Below are 24,858 nucleotides of genomic sequence, written 5' to 3'. Positions count from 1 at the left end.
CCTTCCATTTTCTACTTTATCTCATTTATTTCATGTTATTAGTAAAATATCCATGTGGGGTTGACTGTGCAAACAGAATACGACGTCACATGTGCAGGTCCAACAGGTCATATGACCTGCGAATGGACTTCCACTCTGTCCGGCAAAGTGGAACGGGACAAAAATACTGCATGTAAAATAACAAAAAATAATTCCCATCACCAAAGTCTTCAAAGTAGGTGACAAAGGAACTCAATGGTCTGTAGCTTGAACATCTAAATATGTCATCCAGCACCTGAAATATTCTTTCATTCACATTTTCTTGCTTACACATGGACTTTTGTCCATAGAAAATCAAAATACTGCATGAACAAAACTTAGTCTACTATATATATATATATTCCAACACCGCTTTGGACTGCCTTGAAATAATACATTACGCATTACGTGTGTGGGGGAGCGAGCAGGATGGTCCATATTTGTTGGGGGGGACGACAAGATGCATGTAGAAGCAAAGAAACACAAGTGTGTAGTTCTACATGCCGCCCATAAACAGGCTGCAGCTTGTTTTGGGGGAGGAGCTACAACATCACCCGCCTGCTGCTTGCTGCCACCCTCCTCCGCATCCACCGAGGGGGGCAGGCCCCCCCCACCCCAAGTCAGTGTTTGATGATTCTGGAGCTTGATGTGATGACAAAGAGGTCACGTCCTGAGCTTCAAGATGATCGTGGCCAGGATGAGGAAGAAGGTGTTCCAGCCCAGAGTGACGGCAAAGCCTCGCCACACCATCATGCGACTCAGGTCCCAACCTGAGAAACACACACACATTATATTTAAATCTTTACCTAATTCATAAAATATAAGAATTGACTATTATGATCACTAATAAGACAGCTTAATGCAATATCAAATATTAACTAATAGTAAATGTACTAAAATTATGCAGTTAAGTGGTAATTTAATTTAAATAATTTACAAACACAAATAATTTTTTTTATTTTAGTTTTATTTTAATTATAGAAATATTGTATAATTATGTTTTTAATATATATTTTTAATATATTTTATATTTATGTAACTATAAATATATGTATTTTTTAAATAAATACATACCAACATAAATAAATATATTCATATTTTTAACTATTCATATTCATAATATTTATATTTCATCTCATAATCTGGTTTTAATTATAAAAATATTGTATAATTATGTTTTTTAATATATATATTTTATATTTATGTAACTATAAATATATTTATTTTAAAAATAAATACATACCAATATAAATAAATATATTCATATTTTTAACTATTCATATTCATAATATTTAAATTTTGTCTCATAATCTGGTCATTTATTCATTTATTGTTCATACTAATTTACTAACGTATCAAAGTATTTTTAAGTTATTATTTGAATTTGTATTTTTGTATTTAATTTCTTTTTTTATTTATTGAATTTACTCAATTTACTAACTTTTGCGTTATAAATAAATATTTGTGTGAAGATCGATTTATGCTTAATAATTATTTTTAAATGAAATAAGGTAAGTTATTATTTTTATCTGTACACCATGTTTATTTCAAACTGTTTAATTAAAAAATACCTATTTTTTGATTTTTTTCATTATTCGGGTGTACAAAAGAAATAAAGTTTAAAATAAATATAGAACAATAACTTGCTGTATTAATAACTCGTTGTAGACTGTAAGTATAAGCACTCAGAATAATGAGTGCTCACTGCGTATTCATTATTGAACAATGTAAATAAATAGTTGATGCTATGGCCTAATTAGCCATATTGACATTGGACATGCAATGCATAGGAGCTAATGTGCCTTCCTGTAATTGTTCTGTGTCACGTAAGAACAATTACGACAGAATACAACTCGTCATTACTTAAGTCGCACGGTGTCATGCTACAACAACCGTTCCAGTGTTATTACATAATGTGTGTGTGTGTGTGTGTGTGTTACCTCTGTACATGATACATCTCAAGGCTTCTGAGGCGTACGTCTGAGGAAGGGCCAAGCTGAGGTAGCGTAGCGGGTAGGGGATACACTCCACAGGCCAGATGATACCTGAGTTGCATGAGCAGACATGTTGTATAAGACTACATGATCCGCCATTAAACATAACGCCCTGCTCTACCAACATTTATTCATTTATTTTCCCACCGCTCATGATGAGGTTGGGGTAGAAGATGCCCAGCGCGGCCTGGTTGGCGCTCTGCTCGTTGTCGATGGCGGCGGAGATGACGAGGCCAAAGGAGATGCCAGTGATGCCCTGCAGCACGATCAGGATGACCATCAGCACCAAGGAGCCTTCATTGGGTATCTGCAATGTGGAAAAAATACTTCAAATGGATACACATCGCAGTATTATTCAGTTTGGTTGAACTGTAAATGTGAAATTTGCAACAATGGCGAAGTGCTTATTATTATATATTATTATATATTATTATTATTGTTATTCAAGTGGGGAGTAAGATGTCTGTTTTTCTTTAACACATCTCAGGAACAATCATTCACGTCACAACGCTAGTGCCCAATGAGCCCAGGTTATGATTCCACTGATTGTATTAGTTTGTACTTTATCCCTATACGGATGTTTGTGCCGCATCGAAATGTGCAACTTTCCAAATTGTATCCTTGCCAGCATTTCTTCATTGGATTCTCATTTGTATTGGTCATGTTTTCATAGTGGCTGCACGGTGTTCGAGTGGTTAGCACGCAGGCCTCACAGCTAGGAGATCTGAGTTCAATTCCACCCTTGGCCATCTCTGTGTGGAGTTTGCATGTTCTCCCCGTGCATGCGTGGGTTTTCTCCGGGTACTCCGGTTTCCTCCCACATTCCAAAAACATGCTAGGTTAATTAGCGACTCCAAATTGTCCATAGGTATGAATGTGAGTGTGAATGGTTGTTTGTCTATATGTGCCCTGTGATTTGGCTATATGTGTTGTGTGACATTTACACAGGTAAAAATGTTGCTAAAAATGCTTCCAGAACAAAGGTAGTGACATTTTTCCTGGTTTAAGTCACCCATAATGAGAAACTAAGTGCGGATTGGCTGCACCTTTTATTTGCATAAATCTCTGTCTTAGATAGAAAGTAGATAAAATGTATGTCGAGAAAATTCATGAACTGCAGCAAAAATTGGCTTTTGCTTCAGAGTTTCTTGGCAGATCTTATTAAGCAGCTGGTGGCAAACCTCCTGAAGTCCTACAAAGCGCTTGGCTACAATATGTACAATAAGATATTTTACAAAGCCCTTTAAGGGTTTTAAATAGAGCATATAAATATAGAGTATATAAATGTGGTGGCAACTACAGGATGCATTTTGTTGTCCTAGTAAGGAACCACATGTTAAACTGGGACACCCCATCACTTGTGTTGTGTTGCTAGATATAGGGTGTCCCACATGGTTTTGACCTAAAAGAATGCACGTGTGTTCTGTGATATTAAAAAAAACTAAGTTGGGGTACTGAAAGAAGCTGCAGCATAACACTAAAAGAAAGTCTGAGCCGGAGACCCAGTGAACCCAAATGTGCAGACGTGTGTACAGAGCGCTGGTGCGTACGTGTGTGCGTGCCGGAGCGCTTGTCCTCCCAGTGTAAAGACACCGTCCGTCTCCCATGACAACATGCAAAAATAGAGCGGCGCTGAGAGGGCCACGCGACCGCTCGGTTGCCACAGCAATCAGGCGCTGTTGTTGTGGTGATACCGCGACCCCGCCTGGGAGAGACCGCCGTCGCCGGACATGATTTATAGAACAGGCGCTTTGGACTACAGCACCTTAATTAACACGCACACACAACAAATACCGTGATTTTGTCCGAGGGCCTTCCAACAATTTCTGCTGGTTTATTGTTAGGAGCATGAAAAGTGGCCCTGCTGACCTTGAACACATGGTTACACAATTTCCTTACAATGCATTTCAAGGTCAAAGTAAATTGTGACAGCATAGCGGGGGCCTTGACATGCAATCAGATATTTGACGATGTAGTAAAAATGCTAATGAAGCAGCTAATAAGCCTGTAGCATTAACCTTCAACATGTCAGCTGCACACCTAATCAAACCTGGAGCCTACACTCATGCATTTTAAAAATAATATCAGAAAATCGGGGGAGGGAAAGAGCTAATATAATTTGTATGTGAGGGGCCCGCACCTTGAAGACAAGCAGGATGAAGAGCAGCATGAGGATGATCTGGACGCTGATGACCAGCAGCTGAGAGAAGAGGTGAGCCAGCATTGTCTCCATCGAGCTCACACCTGGTAGGCACGCATGTGACAGAATGCATTAGGATCAAATAAAGAATTTATATTTATATATATTTTTTATTTTATTTTTATTATTTAAATTTTATTTATATTAAATATATACTGTGTATCACTGTTTTTCCATTTGTTTTTAAAAATGAAATTAATTATTCATTTTGAATTAATAAATGTACAGAATGCATTAGGATCAAATAAATAATTTATATTTATATATATATATTTTTTTATTATTAAATTTTTATTTATATTAAATATATACTGTGTATCACTGTTTTTCAATTTGTTTTTAAAAATGAAATTAATTATTCATTTTGAATTAATAAATGTACAGAATGCATTAGGATCAAATAAATAATTTATATTTATATTTATATTTATATTTATATTTATATTTATATTTATATTTATATTTATATTTATATTTATATTTATATTTATATTTATATTTATATTTATATTAAATATATACTGTGTATCACTGTTTTTCCATTTGTTTTTAAAAATGAAATTAATTATTAATTTTAAATTAATAAATGTACAGTGTGTTAAATGCCTGCCTTGAGTAACACTGTGTCTCCCTCCAGTGGCACCATCTCGAATTACATAACTCACACTTCAATTAATTCATACAGTAACTATACGCGTGCTTTGATTTAATGTTCATTCATTCATTTTCTACCGCTTACGTTTGTCCAGTCAAATATTACCTACTAAGAGCAGGTGCCATTCAACTGTAGTAAAAAAAATGTTATACAACAATTCTCAACAAAATGACATGACAGCGCTTAGAACTTTGACCTCTTACCTGCAACCCAGCATCGGTACAGAAGCCCCTCTTTCCTTTCCAGCACAAAGGAGAGGGCGGTGAGGCCCACGGCCAAGTAGAAAGTGAGGCTGGAGGACACCCAAAACAAGAAAATGAAAGTGAAAAATATTGGCCGTGTATGCTCAAGTATTGACATCGTCAAACTCACCTGAGCACAGCGCCCGGTGTCACAAATGTAGTGAAGTCTGTGTTCTGGCTGCCATAAATGGGCTCTTCAAACTGCACAACGGTGAAGAGGGAGGCACAAAATACAATACTTGGTAATAGCTTTATGTTGTATTAACAATATGAAGTATTCTTTACCTGTATAGGCATGGCAACCAGGTAGGACATGCTGCCCAATTTGCTCTCCACAAAACCCTGCACAGGAAACAGAAGAGTCACATATACACTCTTCAGTCACAGCACCACCAAATCCATTATTTTGTCACCCCAAAATTTGCACTTTGCAGATTTTATGAGCAGCGCAGTCTGGCGCACCCAAGCCTCCATCCCTCCCACCGGCGCCAGTGGCAAAGATGGAGAGGAGAAGGCGTAAGGGGGTTTAACACAGCCGAGTGTCATCTTAACCAGTCAATTGAACGCCTCTCATTGCCTTTAAAAGTGCAGGACTGCACTGCGCATCAGAGGCCACAATACAGAAGACACACTCAAGACGTGATATGTGATATTCTACACTGACCACTAGGTGTCAGTAATGTTACTCTGATGAGACATAACCACAGGAAGTACGCTGTCCAGACAAAACAATGAACTCTACCAATGCTAACATGTGTGTTATGTCTTATTTTCTGTCAAAAGTCTAAAATATTAGGTTATATGAGTGTAAAGGTGACTATAGGGATGTTATTTAATGACTAGAATGCTCTACTGATGTTGAATATCAATTTTAGAAGGTCTACATGAACTCTACCAACGCTAACATGTGAGTGTGTTATGTCTTATTTATGTCTAATATGTCTTATTTTCTGTCAAATGTCTAAAATATTAGGTAATATGAGTGTAAAGGTGACTATAGGGATGTTATTTAATCACTAGAAGGCTCTACTGATGTTGAATATCAATTTTAGAAGGTCCTACATGAACTCTACCGACGCTAACATGTGAGTGTGTTATGTCTTATTTATGTCTAATATGTCTTATTTTCTGTCAAATGTCTAAAATATCAGGTAATATGAGTGTAAAGGTGACTATAGCGATGTTATTTAATGACTAGAAGGCTCTACTGATGTTGAATATCAATTTTAGAAGGTCCTACATGAACTCTACCAACACTAACATGTGAGTGTGTTATGTCTTATTTATGTCTAATATGTCTTATTTTCTGTCAAATGTCTAAAATATTAGGTAATATGAGTGTCAAGGTGACTATGGGGATGTTATTTAATGACAAGAAGTCTCTACTGATGTTGAAAACCAATTTTAGAAGGTCCTAAACAGGTTTCCTATGCAAGAACTACAAAAATATTCTATTAATAAATGAAATATTTGTCAAATAAAAGAGTGATTACTTTATATGCTAAAATATCTGAACTACACATCTTCAGCTTTGTGTTATAAGTGACATCAAATCAGCAAATCAGTCAACATATAGGAATATATTTCATAAAAATATACTTCATTAATCATTAATTTACTCAATGTTTACAATATGCCAAAGGCCAAACATAACATGGAAAATGGCCCCCAGGCCGCACATCAGACACCTCTGCAGTATGGCAATAAAGACACAATAAACAATCTCTGTAATGTGACATTACCGCCATAATTATTGTACTATGTGGTTAAACTCTAGTTTACACACCTGAAAGGCCTGGTGCAGTTTCTGCTGCAGCATCAAGGCAATTTGTCTGTCTGGAAAAACAACATGGGAAACATCATCTTTAACCTGTCAACAAGTGTCACTGTCGGTAAAATGAAGTGGATGTCTTACTCGTCTGGTCCAGCCAAACGTGCACTGACCCTCCATCCACCACTTCCTTGGACACCTGCTTCTGGAACATCCTGGAAGAAGATAAGCATGTTATGTCAAAGTGACCCATTAAAACCACAGGAGCCTAATTTGTGATTCCATCACATGATTTGATTCACCGGCAGGTCACATGATGTTTTCAGGAGACAGGAAGGACGAGATTGTCCGCCTCGGCAGACAACAACACTAATAAGGACCGTGATTCACACTTGAAGAGCGTCATGAAAAAACACATGACTCTCGGTTGCAGTGTGGAGGGGAAACGTATGCAAGTCGATCCCATAGAATGATTTATAACATATAGTCACTTTTATACTAATATTATTTGTTTACAACACATTGCTCCACTGTAAGGCCACTGCAGGCCACTGGATCGCTACGCCTCCATGACCCGACCTCAGATAAGGCAGATGGATGCGTCTATGGATAATAGTCATATAGTAATTTCATACGTCAATTTATGACATGGCGGAAAGGCGGTCGACATTATGGTACACATAATGTCATTGTATGGTCATATCACCTCGTACTTCGGTACAGGACAAAAAATTAAAAAATTCAAAATTTTAAAAAATAAAATAAAATTAAAACGGTATTATGGAAAGCAGGAAGTGAACAAATGTAACAGTTACTGATTGTAAAAGTACCAGATGGAGGGGTAGGATTTAATAAGCTTTGCTTCTTCCTTGGCGGCATGGCGGTCGAGTGGTTAGCGTGCAGACCTCACAGCTAGGAGACCAGGGTTCAATTCCACCCTCGGCCATCTCTGTGTGGAGTTTGCATGTTCTCCCCGTGTGGTACTCCGGTTTCCTCCCACATTCCAAAAACATGCTAGGTTAATTGGCGACTCCAAATTGTCCATAGGTATGAATGTGAGTGTGAATGGTTGTTTGTCTATATGTGCCCTGTGATTGACTGGCCACCAGTCCAGGGTGTACCCCGCCTCTCGCCCGATGACAGTTGGGATAGGCTCCAGCACCCCCGCGACCCTCGTGAGGAAAAGTGGTAGAAAATGAATGAATGAATGAATGAATGAATGTTTTCATAGTGGCTGCACGGTGGAAAAAGTGGTTAGCACGCAGGCCTCACAGCTAGGAGACCTGAGTTCAATTCCACCCTCGGCCATCTCTGTGTGGAGTTTGCATGTTCTCCCCGTGCATGCGTGGGTTTTCTCCGGGTACTCCGGTTTCCTCCCACATTCCAAAAACATGCTAGGTTAATTGGCGACTCCAAATTGTCCATAGGTATGAATGTGAGTGTGAATTGTTGTTTGGCTATATGTGTTGTGTGACGAACCAAGGGATACAGAGATGCAGGTAAAAATGTTGCTAAAAATGCTTCCAGAACAAAGGTAGTGACATATTTCCTGGTTTAAGTCACCCATAATGAGAAACTAAGTCAGAAGTGCGGATTGGCTGCACCTTTTATTTGCATAAATCTCTGTCTTAGATAGATAGTAGATAAAATGTATGTCGAGAAAATTCATGAACTGCAGCAGAAATTGGCTTTTGCTTCAGAGTTTCTTGGCAGATCTTATTAAGCAGCTGGTGGCAAAACCTCCTTGTCTATATGTGTCCTGTGGCTGGTGATTACCCCGCCTCTCGCCCTCTGACAGCTGAGATAGGCTCCAGCACCCCCCGCGACCCTTGTGAGGAAAAAGCGGTAGAAAATGAATGAATGAATGAATTTATGACATTTTTGAAAAACCGCCATAGACGCCATAGGAGCGATGTCCAAACTGCGATGTAGCGAGGGGCAACTGTACAATATACTCTCTGGACAAAAACGGAAGTTAGCCAGGCAGACCTGAGGGATACCTATCTGGATGTTGCCAAGTGTGTTAGCCCCTGTCGGCCAACATATAGTATTTAAAAGCCTCTTTTACAATGTAAAAACAAACTGTTACTGCTGGATGAGGAAGTACCGACAGGTTCACATGGCCCTCCACCCGTACCAACCAGCCACGTGTGCAGCATGTGCAACATTAGCGCCAATAGTCCTCTGCTCTTCAGCACCGGAATGCCGTCGGAGCGCCGCTTTTGGTATGTCGCCAGTGGCGGCCTGTTTGCTGTGGCTTTCTTGTGACGCACAAAGGAGTGTGATCCCGTGCGTCGCAGACACACAATAATAAATGCTGAGTAAGTGAAGTGACAACTGGGGCTGAGCTGTGAAATGGAACACTGTGTTAGCTAGACGCATAGCAACGCTGTTGAGACGATGGCAGGTCGCAAACTCACACGGTTTCAATTGTTTGATAAATTTGGAGCTGCATGAAGGAACATTTAAATGTGCGTGCAGAGTAAAAAAAAAAGTCAACAAGTCTGAAATGCTAGCATCACACATGCCAAACAGGGGACAGTATTTGTCCATATTTGTTTAATATGGTGCCCTGTGATTGGCTGGCGACCAGTCCAGGGTGTACCCCGCTTCTCGCCCAAAGACAGCTGCTGGGATAGGCTCCAGCACCCCCACGACCCTCGAGAGGAAAAAGCGGTAGAAAATGAATGAATGAATGTTTAATATGGACATTTTATTGGTAGTATGCATGAAATTACTTCAAGGAACAACACATTCCCACTTACACTATTCAACATGACTGAAAAGGAGTAGGAAGAATCTTATTTAATCCTGCCCCCGATTACTGATAATTCATTCACACCTGTGCATTCATTCACACATCAATCCATCCATCCATTTTCTGTACCCTCATTAGGGTCGCTGGGGTATGCTGGAGCCTATCCCACAGAGTTAATTGAAAAGTGTTTCGGAGCTACAGTTGGGCGTCTTTTTTTTTTCATTAATTCGTTTTCTGCCGCTTATCCTCATGAGGTTTGCGGGGGTGCTGGAGCCTATCCCAGCTGACTTCGAATGAGAGGCGGGGTACACCCTGAACTGCTCGCCAGCCAATCACAGAGCACATATAGACAAACAACCATTCACACTCACATTCATACCTATGGACAATTTGGAGTCGCTAATTAACCTAGCATGTTTTTGGAATGTGGGAGGAAACCGGAGTACCCGGAGAAAACCCACGCACATGAAGAACATGCAAACTCCCCATAGAGATGCCCAAACGGAGATTCAAACCCAGATCTTTCCAATCTGCTGACTGTGTGGCCAACACTTGTCCACCGTGTGGCCACAATAATTACAATAATATGAAAATAAATCCAACAACATGAACTAGAGACCGACACATATCAGAAGAACTCCTCACCTCTGTGTCAAGTAGCTGGTGAAGTTCTTGCCGAAGGCAATGACGCCCCAGAACTCTCCGTTATAGATCCCTCGAAAAGCCTCATCATGAGACAAGTTCACCTGTGAAGATTAGACAGCAGCGCCTTAAAGATAATTACCATTACAATTATCATTTGGGACGGATATGTTTCCTAATGAGTGTTGTTTGACTGCTTCCTTATTGTTGTGTAAAGACGTAAAACTCATTAGCTGATGGAAAAGTCAGCTTCCTTTTTAATCACATGAGTGAGAAGCATCTCATGTACTGTGCAAAAGATTTGTTCTTTTATGTCCATATATACAGGTGGCTACAATGTCATAACTGCTATTAACAAAAGTTAAACAAGTGTCATTTGGCAGCAGACTACTTCCTGGTTCATGGCGGATAATGGCGAATAAGTACTATTGTTATTCTTAGCGTGGAGGCTTCAAGTGTGTAATAAACAAACCTGCTGCACGCTAGTGTTGTCCAAAAAGGAAAGCAGTGATTGGCTGTAACCGTTGGCGGAGGTCTCATTGTTCACCACGGCAACCTGGATCCCCTTTGGGTCTCCTCCCACGCACAAGCAAATGAGTGTGATCTGGATGACCGGCAGCAGGAACTGGAAACATATCGCGCTACGGGAGCAGAGGACGAAATGAGTACAAAAGGTAGCAATCGGTTTGTTGACATTTCCTGTGGATTAAGTGAATGTACCCCGGCATCCTCTTCATCCGCACTAAGGTTTTGATGGTGAGGGCGGCGATGTTCCTCCACTTGGGCACCATGTGTCTGGCTCGCACCTTCCAGCTCACTATGGAGTCACACATCCTCTTTTTAGAGTCTTTCTTTCAGGTGATATAACTTTGATGAAAAAACACCTGTGTGCTTGACGTCCTCTATAGTCCGTTGCGGTCCCTTCTCAAGAATGGGTCGGCTCTCGTCCCGCCCGCTATCGAATGATTGGCTGTTCCCCAACACGCCATCTTGTGAGCCGGAGATGTGTTTCAGGCACATCTGGTCTGAGGTCTCGCATAGCTGTAGGAAGGCATGCTCCAGGGTCTGCACAGGGAGCAAGACCGGGACAAGATTTATGAAAGGGTTTTACCGCAACATGTGCTGTCCCATGACTTCCTACTCACTGCTGAGCTGTGCTGCTTCATGACCGCATCTGGAGGACCTTCAGCCAACAAGCAGCCGTTCCTCATCAGGCCCACCTGAACACAAAACAAATCATTCAATTATAAAAAATTTACTGTTAGTATAAAACCAAGCAAAATACCATCATTACATGGGATATTTAGTACACAGAAAGTTTTTTTTTCATTTAAATAAATGCTTTTTTTTTACAAACAGTATATTTAATAAGACTAGTTCAACAGTAACCTCAATCATCTCCTCCTCCTGGGAACCAAAACCACTAAAATCATCCTCTTCAACCGTCGGAACCGACCCCAAGCCTGTGATGTCTTCCCCAGCAAGAAGCCATTAGATCAATCGCCTTCAACTGGAAAACCACAACCCAGATCATGTTCTCAGCAGAATCTAGCGATGTGCAGATCAATACAGAAATATCGATATCTTTAATCCATTCTCGAATCAAAATATCAATACTTTGATACTTCAGTCATTTGAGGTAATGTATATCATTAACAGAAACACAGTGTAAGTGAATTATGTAATTAATAATTATTGATAATTAATGCAAGGCTGCACGGTGATCAAGTGGTTAGCGCGCAGGCCTCACAGCTAGGAGACCCGGGTTCAATTCCAACGTCGGCCATCTCTGTGTGGAGTTTGCATGTTCTCCCCGTGCATGCGTGGGTTTTCTCCGGGTACTCCGGTTTCCTCCCACATTCCAAAAACATGCTAGGTTAATTGGAGACTCCAAATTGTCCATAGGTATGAATGTGAGTGTGAATGGTTGTTTGTCTATATGTGATTGGCTGGTGACCACGCCAGGGTGTACCCCGCCTCTTGCCCGAAGACAGCTAGGATAGGATAGGATAGGATAGGATAGGATAGGATAGGATTGGATAGGATGAATGAATGAATGAGTGAGTGAGTGAGTGAGTGAGTGAGTGAGTGAGTGAGTGAGTGAGTGAGTGAGTGAATGAATGAATGAATGAATGAATGAATGAACGAACGAATATTAATGCAGTAGAACCTGACTTACCCCCCCCCCCCCCCCCCCATTCCTCAGATTGGTTGGCTAACATCAACATAATCGGTTGTCGACATAACCAAAACTAGACATTGCTTTCACATTTACTAGTGACTTTGGCCTTTGGGGCAAGAAGGTTTTAATCAGATTAGTGGGTCAAATGTGCCAGAAACAACATTTCCGGCTGCTCGGCAACCACCGTCTACAACGTTGTGCCTTTTGGCACAGAAACGTCACCTGACATGCTTCTGTCAAGGTACAAATATCAAATGAATCAGTCACCTAGAGTAGACAGACTGGTTTTAAGGGCTCTTTTGTTAGCAAGAAGGGCCAGATCCACCTTAAACCTGGGAAAAAAAATAGACAATACTAGCTAGATGAGTGACAACATACACAAGCATTCTACATATCAGGATAGTCCATTTTTTCCAGTGAGGGCCAAAAAAATCTAAGCATGCATGGGGCTACTTTGATTCATACTGTATTTTACATTAAAGATGCTGAAGCCAATCCAATGTGACTTTAGGAAAGAGACATTTTTGTTACTGTGCTAATATACACATGTTGTCAACACCAAATTGCCTTTTGTTGATGATTGACTCAGCATTGGATCATGCATATGTGTTTTTATTACATAACACTATAATTATATTTCACCCTTGCATGCAAACACATTGGTATACAAAAGACAGACATGACTCATGTAAATTAGGCGTGTCCAAACTTCGACGTGGGGACCATTTTCAACACGCTGCTTGTTTTTTCATGTTAAAAAATTATTATACAAAATTATGATACATAATATTAAATATTGGCTGCACGGTGTGATAGTGGTTAGCACACAGACCTCACAGCTAGGAGACCACGGTTCAATTCCCTCGGCCATCTCTGTGTGGAGTTTGCATGTTCTCCCTGTGCATGCGTGGGTTTTCTCCGGGTACTCCGGTTTCCTCCCACATTCCAAAAACATGCTAGGTTAATTAGCGACTCCAAATTGTCCATAGGTATGAATGTGAGTGTGAATGGTTGTTTGTCTATATGTGCCCTGTGATTGGCTGGCCACCAGTCCAGGGTGTACCCCGCATCTCGCCTAAAGACAGCTGGGATAGGCTCCAGCACCCCCGCGACCCTCGTGAGGAAAAAGCGGTAGAAAATGAATGAATGAATGAATATTAGATATTACACTAATTTGCTTTGTCACCAAAACCATGTTTTGTTCAGACAGGTTAGCTAATATTACTAGGGGCCAAAAATAAACCAGGGGTCTACACGATCATCATCTTGAAACCGTCATAGAAAACTAAAACGTAGGTCTAACTAGGTCTTGTAGTCACACACCGCACCAAAGCAAGTGTTGAGTGGATGAGCTGGAGTAAAGTACACACATGAATAATGAACAGTAGTCTGACAGGGGAAACAACTCGATACTGATGGGGAAATGTCTTGCCATAAGTGTTTTCACCACCATCACCAATCCGAGCATGGACAGTATACTTCATTGCACACTGTCCGATACCCAGTGCATACACATTCTGCCTTAACGAACTTGAACCCTCTGAACCAACATGGACTTACTCACCCTGCTATGGATTTTCATACAAAATTCTAACTAGAATGTTCCCTTGGGGAAGGATCTTTAAAGCTCAAAGAAAAGTGAGGCTTTGGTATACTAATCTATGCTTGCAAATTATTCAGCCTTTGGAGATTTCAAACATAAAGATCGCTTAATGCTGAACTAACAAAGAAGTCATGGAATGATTTATGCTGCGCCAAGTATTTATTTGTTAAGTGTGACATGTGAGCTTCTATGACCTTTTGTCATAGAAGCAGCAACGTGACCTTTTGTCGCTAAGCTGTTAAAAACACAAATGTAGGGCCCTAGGAATCTCCAAGTGGAGGTTTGAACCCAGATCTTCCTGATCACCAGACTATGTGGGCAACATGCCAACCACTTGTCCACCGCACGGCTGCATTAACAAGCCATAAAACACAACGTAAACACACCCATACAGCCTGAGTCTGCACTAGCATGCTCTGCTAAACTAAGCTAACCCTGCTAGCTTCCAGTCACGCACTAAGATTTCAGTTTTTTGCCAACTTTTGCTGGTTTGTGTTTCCATGGAGATTTTGCCATGCTTGAGCGGTCCGCCGGGAAAATACATCCCCAATCCAATACTCCTTTTCCTTACAATAATGGCGTTTCATACATATTATGTTCCGTGTTTACCAGTATTCTGTCTTTTTACTAACCAATTCCACCAGGAAACCTTCAGGATGCATTGGGCCCCCCTACTGATTGACAATGACAGCAATAGTTGGCAATTAGCTGCCGTGTTTATGTGTGTTTTTACGCCATCTCACCATGTTAGCTTGCCTGGCCTCCTCGATGTAGTGCGTAGTGATTATGACGGACACTTTGCCCGTCTTCACGATGTTCACTAAATGCTGCCATATCCTGAAAAAGGAAAAACACTCATGTTAGAAAATGAGTTAAATGAGTTAGTTTGTATGTTTATTTGATCATTTTATTTAATAATTTTCTATGTGTATTTCAGGAAAAAAGGAAAGAGTAATATAGTCCAAAACATGTTTCTGCAACGTTGACATCAGTGCACTACCTCCTGCCAGGAACCAAGTCCGGTTTCACGTTTCTTCTTAATGTTACAGAGCCTTCAAGGACTCATGTGATGCACACACACACACACACACATGGGTGAACCTTTGTGTCTCATGTGACGCATACAAACACTGAAACCTCCCCGGTGTAAATGCACTGTATTTAACTCCTGCTAGGACCACATTAACAGTTCAAGTTGCAGGTGGTTATTAAGAAATAATTGTATACAGCACAAGACAAACAGTGAGTGACGCTAGAATGTGGAGAACAGGGCGCAGACAGTTGATTGTTCCAACGCAATAGTACATACTTGGCTCTGAGAACAGGGTCCACTCCCACGGTGGGTTCATCCAGAATAAGCAGCTCTGGATTCTGCAGCAGCGCCGCCCCAAGAGAGACTCTTCGCATCTGCCCGCCACTGCAACATACAAAGTGAAAAGGATGGCAAAGGTGAATCCCAAAGTTGTTTAGCAACCGTAAAGTGGTAGGAGTCTAAAACAACGACACCAACAAAGACGATGATGACAGGACTTTTTGGTATGATGTTTATTTGTTTCAGAAGGAACATCACATGGTTACATTTGCGCAATTCAGCATGTCTGAAAAGGACATGCTATTGTCTGTTACTGATAATTAATTCACAGTATACCTTTTACTTGTACACATTTACAATATTTCACTTTGTCATTCGCATTTTTCTCACTACTAGTATGAAAACATTTAATAAAACATTGAAATGTTGAGACGTTTATTTAACTGAAGTTGGCGCTCCGAGTGCCTTGAATGTAGACACTTGTTTGCTTTCAGCTTACTCCTCTGACTCAGCAATGCTACCTTGTTTTTTCTATTGTTGAACTTTATGATGATGACAGGCGTGGTGGTGTCATTCCTGCCGATACTGGAATGCATGTATCCATGTTATTGACATGTTGTTCCACATCAAACCCCTTTGACTGCAGAAGGTTGGCTACCTGATGCTCTGTTGGAGTAACATTGGGTCATCTTTGATTGTCAGCTGCACTGGCATAAGACCAGTCACGGTTACATTGTTTATGTGTGTCGACTGCTCCAAATCATCCACTCTGGGCGTCATTTGAGATATAATGCGGTCCTTTTCATCTTTTATATCCACTGATATAGCTAATCTTCAAACAGCTAAAATAATGCATAAGGCTAAAAATAACCAATTACCTAAAAATGTCATCCAATACTTCTCTACAAGAGAGGAGAAATATGATCTCAGGGAAGAACTACATTTGAAATGCTAGGACTACGTTAAAAAGCCATAGCATTTCAGTATGTGGAATCAAACTATGGAATGGATTGAGTAAGACCCTCAAACAATGCACAACGATGAGCCAATTCAAGAAACAATACAAGCAGTTGATGTTTGCTAAATACAAGGATGAAGAGTCTTGAACCAGTCATGATGTGCTATACATAGTATCACTATATTGACAGTTACTATGGTACCCATTATATCACTGTATGGTCATATCACCTCGTACTTCGGTACGTGACAAAAAATATATATATGTTTTTTTTAAATAAAATAACAAACTATATTAGGAAAGCAGGAAGTGAACAAATGTAACAGTTACTGATTGTAGAAGTGCCAGATGGAGGGGTAGGATTTAATAAGCTTTGCTTCTTCCTACTCCTTTTGGACATGTGGAACTGTGAACTGATTATGTGATGCATTCAATTGTAATCTGATGCATGTTCAAATGAAATAAAACCATTACCACTTTTCCTTCCAAACCATCAATTTCTTTACAAAGTGATGCATTTTCATTCTTCAAATGCACAATTCTCTCCCGTATTGCATTTTATGTCATCATTTCATTCATTGAAATTGAAGAAAAAGATCTTGAAAGGACAAATCCGCCAAGGTATGCTATGAAACCAGAGAAAATCCGGCATGTTTTCCCAACAAGTGTGTTACATGTAGGTAACATGACAAGGTGTTATGCCACACATGACATGAATGTTGCATGGAGGGCTAATCAAGCTGCTTTCAGGGGCCTCTTTGCAGAACACAAGTGTCTTTTGTGTGGGGAACAAGGAGCCAAATGAACTCAGCAACTCTAATTTGAAACACCATGGAAGACAAAATAGGTCACAATAGAATGACAGAATGAATGCCCCCCCCCCCCCCCCCCCCAGACCAGATCAGCACCAATTTCTACACCTTCCATAATAACTCTTACTGCATATGGCAGTTTGACATTTTAAACTTACATGTTTAAGTAAGTAATAAGTTACAACTCACTCTGGCATCGTCCTTGAACTTGTACGCAAATGCAATGTTTGTAATGTTAATACAATCATGGAATCATAACCAATAGCCACGTATACATGGACCAAAATATTCCAATTGCATTCGGTTTATTGGCTCAAACGGAAATAATTTAACCTTTGTTTACACCTCATTCAACAGTCCCAATCCGAATGAACATAAAATCGAATTCACATGAGTGGAATATTCATTTCCCCAACCCGATTGAGGTATCTTGTACCCACTCAAATGGAAAGTTGTCAGGGTGCGTTCTTCTTCGTCGTGTTTTTCTTCTTCTGTTGTTTATTGGCGGTTAGCAAGCAGCTTTCGGTGTGCATTACCGCCATCTGTGGAACAGAATCTAAATTTCTAAATTCAAGTCCAATTTTTCTTTAAAAATAAAACATATATCTATATAAAACATGTCCCGAGTTTAATTATAAAATATTAGCAAGATTGAAATGTATCTTTTCCTGTTTAAATTTATCCCGGGTGCGTTCTTTCAGCGCATGCTCAGATATGACGTAACACGCAGCTCGAGACGTTCTTCGGTTTTAAAAATGGAGGCCAGCAATGGGCACTGGACTGCTCCGGAAAGTTTGTCTTTGATCCAAACTAAATTTCAAGACTGGACGAACGAAAAACTGGCAATACGGAGTTATTTCAACAAATGAAAGAAAAACTCGGGGAAGCCGGTATCACGTGATGTTGATGTTTACGCTTTACTGCGCATGCTCCACTGACTATTCTGTTTGATTGTATGCATGTAGACAGGAGATTGGAATATTCTTTTCCATGTATACCATTGTTTTAGGAAAAGTAATTCGGAAAGATTCCATTCAGAAAGAGGAAAAACTCCTCATGTAAACATAGCTAGTGAGTGGTGGCAATTCAGTGACACCACGCAAGAGACTTAATGTGGTGTTTTGAAGACTGCAGACAGAACAAATACATCGCTCCTATCTAATCAGATGAAGTCCAATATTCTTATCGGTGATGAGTGTTGACGTTGTGGTAAAGGTAAATGTCACTCAGCAATACTGGCCCTATATTTACTTAGTATTTGGATCGATACCAACATTTGCCTACGTCTAGTATGTGTTGACTTTCTTCCTACCTGAGATTCCGAATCAGTCTGTGCTTCTGTGGTAGATCCAAAAACTCAATGAGGAAGTTCATGCGAGCCTGCGTCTCCTTCCACGTCAACCCATGGATTCTTCCGTAGAAAGTGAGCGTGTCACTGATGGTGAACTCGTTGTACAATGCCAGCTCCTGTATTAACAGGTGAGTCGCATCAGACCCCCAGTGAGTTTTTTTTTTGTGTGGAAAATCTGCTACACTTTAAAGTATCGGAGACTTACTTGAGGCATGTATCCCACCATCTTCCCCGGGACATCGTGACCAGGAAACCCAGGCGGCTTCCCCAGCACGCTAATATGACCCCGGGAGATTTTCAGAGTGCCGACGATGCATTTCAGCAGAGTGGTCTTCCCGCAGCCGCTGGGGCCCAGCAGGCCGTAGCTGCAAGGCGACAATGCAAATACCACGTCAGATTCCTGGTTGGATTCCAGGTGAGATGTGACATCTAACAGCTTTGTTTTTGTGTTTTGTTGCATGTACGCACACAACACTAAACATTGTCCAATCTCTTCTCAGATCAATGGTAACTGGGAGAGCATGTTATCACATAAAGTTGCACACAGAGCTTAGTGTTTTTAACAAATCCAACAGATCATGACTATGTAAGCTAAAGAGATGATGGCACCAACGATAAGATACCAGAGTTACGACATGCCTTGGATATAAAGTGTGTCACAACCTGTTCCACTCTCTTTCCCAATCAGGAGCTACTCAGTGAGGACAAAGTGCTCATCACACCATCTGTCATCAGGCCATAAAGTGAAAGGAGTAAAAGGTCTACTCTACCAAATTAAAAACTTTGGCAGAAAAATATTAACAATCTTAACAATTATATATTTAAAAAATGGGGTTTAGTCTTTAACGCATTTTGGACACTAGTGTCCTTGTGTGTCTTCGAATATTTCTTTGGCATCAGTAGTTGTTGTACTGAGGAACTTTCACTCAACACACAGAAAAGAAAAACAAGTCGCACGATGCCGACTGGTGAGCATTCCGAGAAACTCCTTCACTCTTCAAACAGAAAACAAAAACAGACCTCACGATGCTCATTGCTGTCTGGCTTGTATTCCATTCCTCATCCAATACTATGTAGTTATATGTTTTTATTATTTACATTTTATTTTCAGAGCAACGTAAAAACGTCCACAAGCAAACCCACGGGGAGAAGATGCAAACACAGAGATACCCAAGCCGAGAATCAAACCTAGGTCTTCCCAATCTCCTTACTATGTGGCCTATACAAACTCAACAGTTGATCACTGTGTGGCCAGTTCCAAAGGTGAAAACTGGTGTTATATTTGTAAATAAATTGTTATTTTGATGGGCTGCACGGCGGACGTGTTGTTAGCGTGTCGACCTGAGTTCAATTCCACCCTCGGCCATCTCTGTGTGGAGTTTGCATGTATGTTCTCCCCGTGCATGCGTGGGTTTTCTCCGGGTACTCCGGTTTCCTCCCACATTCTAAAAACATGCTAGGTTAATTAGCGACTCCAAATTGTCCATAGGTATGAATGTGAGTGTGAATGGTTGTTTGTCTATATGTGCCCTGTGATTGGCTGGCGACCAGTCCAGGGTGGACCCCGCCTCTCTTCCCCGAAGACAGCTGGGATAGGCTCCAGCACCCCCCGCGACCCTCGTGAGGATAAGCGGTAGAAAATGAATGTTGGTGTCGTTGTTTTGATATTTGAGCTGTCAGTTAACAGCCATAATTTCACTTTGTTAAAAATGTGAAAAAAACAAAGTTTCTCTGTCCACCGGTGCACATTTTTCAATGGCTTACACTATTTCCACAGAAAGGTGTCTTCTCCACTTCAGGTTCGTCAATTACACTTGAGGAATGCTGCTAGGTGTCGGCCCAGTGATGCAGTAGCTCACGTCAATTGCCATTCATGACGTTAAAGTGCAGCACATGACAAAAAAACAAACAAGTGAACAACACGCCTGTGCAGACGCTAAGTATGGGACTTCTCTGAGAGATCTTTATGAACGACACGCAAGGGTTGCGCAAAGTTCCAAGATGAGTTTATTGTGAGGTGAGCAATGTTGAGATCTTATCAGTCATTTAACATGACAAAAGGTATAAATGCTTAGAAGACAGGTCGGCCAGGTCCTGATTACCTTGACTCACCTGGGAACATGCAAATGAGCCTGATGCAGGATGAATGCAAACAAAATGGTTGGACACCTCTCATCGATTGACATGGGTGCAAGTGTTGCGAAGTGACGGCAGATTTGAAGAGTGAGGTGTTCCACTTACATGTGTCCCTGTGGTACAGTCAGGTTGAGGTTGTTGAGGACTTTCAGTTTGCCGTATGAGCGGCAAACGTCCCGGCAATGGATTGCTGACGTTTCCTGTATGGGAGGCAGGGAGGCCTCAAAATCACCTTTCATGTTCCCTTGTATCTGCAAACATTGATGGAAAACATGGAAAACTCTTAGAATTCATATATGTGAACACATAGTATGTCATATGAACACATATGTCAGCAGAGCGTTATAAATAGAGCATAGCTCTTCAGAAAGAAAGGAAATTTTCCTTTTGCTTCAAGCAAGTTTTTTATTTACAACGTGGCAGCAAAACTGCAGTTAAGCACAAACAGATTTGCATGTCTAGGTTTTCTCACTTCTACCTTCCTTACTCCGCACTCTCCACGTTTATTTAATATTTATGACAATAAAGTCAGAAATTTATGATTTTTTTTCTAATAAATTTACCATTTTATTCTTGTAAATTTCTCCTAAATGTACAACATTTACGACATTTACGAATCTCGAAATCTCAGATTAATTTAATACTCCGCCCTATCCACATGCCCAAGGCCAAAGGTCACATAAGTGCCCCCTTTTCATATCTGTCCCAGGCAGTGCCTGTAACATAGTTACACACGTTTTTTTCCCCGTAAATGTACGACTTTATTTTGTAATATTGCAAGTTTTTCCTTGTAAATTTATGACTTTATCCTCAAAATCTGAAATTATTTGAATACTCTGTTGTAACAGGCATTACCTGAGATTTATGTGACCTTTGGCTTTTGGTAAAGGTAATAGTACAATGTTTTTTCTCATAAATTTGTGAATATTATGAAATTTATTCTAAAAAAAATAAAGGTTTTTTTTCTAAAAAAAAAAAATACAACTATATTCTTGTAAATGTATGATTCTTTTTCTCATTAATTTATAACTTTATTCTCATAAATTTACAACAAAACAGATGAATCTGTTTTCAATCTGTAATTAACTATTTTCACAAAAAATATAAAACTTAAAATTATTAAAATTATTGTAAATTTATGAGAAGAAAGTTGTAATATACAAGAAAAATTGTCGTAATATTATGACCTTTGGCCTTGGGCAGGTGGAGATTAATCTGAGATTTTATTCTCGTACATTTACAACTTTATTCGCAAACCCTGACCTTATTATTTTTTCAATGTGACTCTAATACTCAGTCGTACCACTCAACAATGACAGATCATCTGAATGAAATATAAACAATATACTTTATCAATGTAATATCTGATCCAATTTCAGGTAGATTTAAAGACCCCAGCACTCAAGTGACATTCCTGCTAATAATCCAGAAACGCGTGAAGGAGGTGACCAGGCGAGTTATTTCTGCAAGAATGCAAGCAGGGGAAAGAGTCAAAGTGGTTTTGCCCTTTCAGTCAAAAAATTAACAACAACAACAACATTCCCACAGCTTCACTTTGCAGTTTCTCATACCTGGAGACAACTTCTTGACCTGACACAAAACTACATAGTAATTTCAACTAAAAACAAACCTCTTTCTCTCAACTAAATCACTCCTTTAATCCACCATCTCTCATTTTCCAGCAAAGAGATTAGAAAGGCTATGTTGCATAATCTGGGGCATTATGCTCATGCTCACTTTTGGAACTTCAATTTTACACCTGCAAAAATTCTTCAAGAAGCACAGAGAGCAAAACTCACCCGTGGTGGAGATGATAAAGATAAAAAAAGATGAGGAAGGACTGATGATGTGTCTCTACTGACTCCAGCAGCTTCTTTAACCCAGAGAAGACTCATAAATACGCACATGCAAAAGTAGCAGAACAGGTTCAACCCAGATTGCAATGAATAGCACAAAGTCTCCAACAGGTGGAGACTACATCCACAAATGTGTGAACACATTTTCAGACAATCAAAAATAAACTCACTGAGCTCCATTCATGCAAGCAGCCATTAAGGATGAAAAGCTCTCTTGCACTAGTGATCAGGAAGAATTCCCACCTCGCCTGCCAAAGTGGAAGAAAATGGTTCGCGGCAAATAACCGCCACTGTGCATGCACAACAAGATGCATCCGCCGGCGACCACTTTCACTTCCGCATGTAAGTGCACAGTGCAGCCCCCCATTCCCATCCATCATGAATCTGCATCCTCCATCATTCTACGCACGCCTGCAAAAAAATGGCGTCCGCGGATCTACACTGCATAGGCATTTTACCTGCTCCATCTCGGTGCCTTCCACTTCCACGGAAGAGACCGACGCAGCACCCGAACTGGCAGCATCCATGACCATGGCAGCACAGGAGGATGAGCTGCACCGCCTCATCACCAGTACGGCGATGCCTGCTATAATGCAGAAGGGGAGGGGGGTGTGCAAGTCGCGGGGGCGTGCCGAGAGAACTATTTACTGTATAGATTTATATTTTATATTCAACGTGTAGCTTTTTTTACTCACAAATGAAACAACAGTCAATGTTTTACTTGTTTATGTAACAGCTATTGGTGCTGATGTTTGTTTCTTATCTTTATGACGTCATGACATCATAAGGAAATACTGTATAAGCAAATCGTTCTTATAACAATAACCACATTGTCTTTTATAAGAAAAATTAAGTAGCCCATGTTAATTCCTGGCTGACACTTCAACCCAACTACAGCATTTGTAAACAATTTAGTTTAACCCAACATTTACTATATATTGTATATAATAATTATTTAGTTTTTTTGAAACATTGATGTTTATAGTTACTCAATTCAGCATGTTCTAAAAGGACTTGAATATTGCATGGTTATTGTACAGAATATTTACAGCAGTTTATATTATGGTTTATTGCATGGTGCAATAACTGTGCAATAAACCATGCAATAACATACAATAAGTGCAGTAATAGTGTAATAAACCACAATATAATATGCTCCAAAAATGTCAGTACAATAATCATGCAATAAACAAGTGCAATGACTGTAATGAACCCTGATATAAACTGCTCCAAAAATTATGCACAATAACCGCCAAAAAACCATGCAATAAACGAGTGCAATGACTGTAATAAACCATAATATAAACTGCTCGAAAAAGTATATAATAACCATGCAAAAATCAAGATGCAATGACTGTAATAAAGCATAATATAAACTGCTCCAATAATTCTGTACAATAACGTGCAATAACCATGCAATAAATAAGTGCAATGACTGTAATAAACTATAGTATAAACTGCTACAATAATTCTGTACAATAAACGGCAATGGCTGGAATAAACCATAGCATAAACTGCTCGATAAAGTATATAATAACCATGCAATAAACAAGTGCAATGACTGTAATAAAGCATAACATAAACTGCTCGGAAAAGTATATACAATAACCATGCAATAAACAAGTGCAATGACTGTAGTAAAGCACAATATAAACTCCAGCCCGAGATTATTTTGTCATGTATGGACCCTGTTAACATAAATAGTATTTCTTTATCTTTTGAGGAAGGAAATGATGGCTCTATTTTGGACAGTGTGAATATACATTTCCTCACACATTGTTTGGTTTCTTGTGCCGCGCAAGTCTACTTCTTTAGTTAATTACATAATACATTTGTTTAACTAAAATATGAACCCCCAAAAAACATGTTCTGTTGTTATGCTCCTTTACACTTCTTTTATCAGTGGCCTGTATTGTTTATGTGTGTGCTGTAAGAGGAAAGGTTCTTTCTTTGTACCTATACTGCACATGTAAGGTATATATGAATAATTCTTCATAGTTGTTCCAGTGTACTTCCAGTGTGGCCGTTGCACCAGTGTTTTCTCCTCCTGAAATGTCCAAAGAGAGATATCATCACAAGTAAAAATATGTCAAAAAGAGGCTACATTTCATATAAGTGAATGAGGGTGGAATTTTGATTGGGGGTTTTGTTTGTGTCATGGGTAGCTGTGGGTCAATCTTGTGGGTCACCACAGTAGTTACAGTAAAGCATGTATGACAGGTGGCTGGAAGTTAGCTAGCTAACAAGCGTCAAGAGTTTTGCTGCTTTCGCTGCTTTTTTTTTTAGACAACCATCTCCCAATCTATCGCTTTTCGAGCACAAATCTGAAAATTAAATTTATAAAATCGAAAAAGAACAGGTGTAGTGC

The 24,858-nt window shown here is 39.9% G+C and overlaps 1 protein-coding gene and 1 long non-coding RNA gene across 4 annotated transcripts; one reads left to right on the top strand and one right to left on the bottom strand.

The window, feature by feature from the left end:
• On the bottom strand, positions 1-23,372 carry abch1 (ATP-binding cassette, sub-family H, member 1). Of its 2 annotated transcripts, none has more exons than XM_058058994.1 (20): positions 22,434-22,735; positions 20,740-20,885; positions 18,704-18,863; positions 18,460-18,614; positions 15,375-15,482; positions 14,809-14,902; positions 11,426-11,500; positions 11,165-11,345; positions 11,001-11,097; positions 10,753-10,921; positions 10,284-10,384; positions 7,025-7,095; positions 6,896-6,945; positions 5,395-5,451; positions 5,240-5,310; positions 5,071-5,159; positions 4,153-4,256; positions 2,160-2,319; positions 1,959-2,063; positions 1-788 (listed from the first exon to the last, which is right to left on the bottom strand). In XM_058058994.1, exons 1-20 carry the CDS (start codon positions 22,668-22,670, stop codon positions 682-684), a joined length of 2,337 nt encoding a protein of 778 aa, XP_057914977.1. In that variant the 5' UTR covers positions 22,671-22,735; the 3' UTR covers positions 1-681. The 2 variants fall into 2 exon arrangements, with proteins under 2 accessions (XP_057914977.1, XP_057914978.1); XM_058058995.1 differs by lacking the exon at positions 22,434-22,735 and adding an exon at positions 22,949-23,372 and having other exon boundaries at positions 2-788.
• LOC131108165 (uncharacterized) lies at positions 17,874-24,800 on the top strand. 2 transcript variants are annotated; one of them, XR_009120418.1, is made up of 4 exons: positions 17,874-18,037; positions 18,495-18,626; positions 18,748-18,913; positions 19,187-24,800. It is a non-coding gene; the product is annotated as an uncharacterized LOC131108165 (long non-coding RNA). The 2 variants fall into 2 exon arrangements; XR_009120419.1 differs by having other exon boundaries at positions 18,999-24,800.
• The last annotated feature ends 58 nt before the right edge of the window (positions 24,801-24,858 follow it).

The sequence above is a fragment of the Doryrhamphus excisus genome, chromosome 20, assembly GCF_030265055.1.
Source record: "Doryrhamphus excisus isolate RoL2022-K1 chromosome 20, RoL_Dexc_1.0, whole genome shotgun sequence".
Lineage (NCBI taxonomy): Eukaryota > Metazoa > Chordata > Actinopteri > Syngnathiformes > Syngnathidae > Doryrhamphus > Doryrhamphus excisus.
The sequence above is the reverse complement of the archived record's forward strand: the minus strand, read 5'-3'. Positions and strand labels throughout refer to the sequence as shown.

Coding starts and splice junctions, on each gene's coding strand:
- abch1 (XM_058058994.1), bottom strand. CDS start 22,670: ATGGAGCTCAGTGAGTTTATTTTTGATTGTCTGAAAATGTGTTCACAC. Junction 18,864..20,739: donor ACTGTACCACAGGGACACAT/GTAAGTGGAACA, acceptor GTCGCCTTGCAG/CTACGGCCTGCTGGGCCCCA. Junction 11,098..11,164: donor AGAGGACGTCAAGCACACAG/GTGTTTTTTCAT, acceptor GTGACTCCATAG/TGAGCTGGAAGGTGCGAGCC.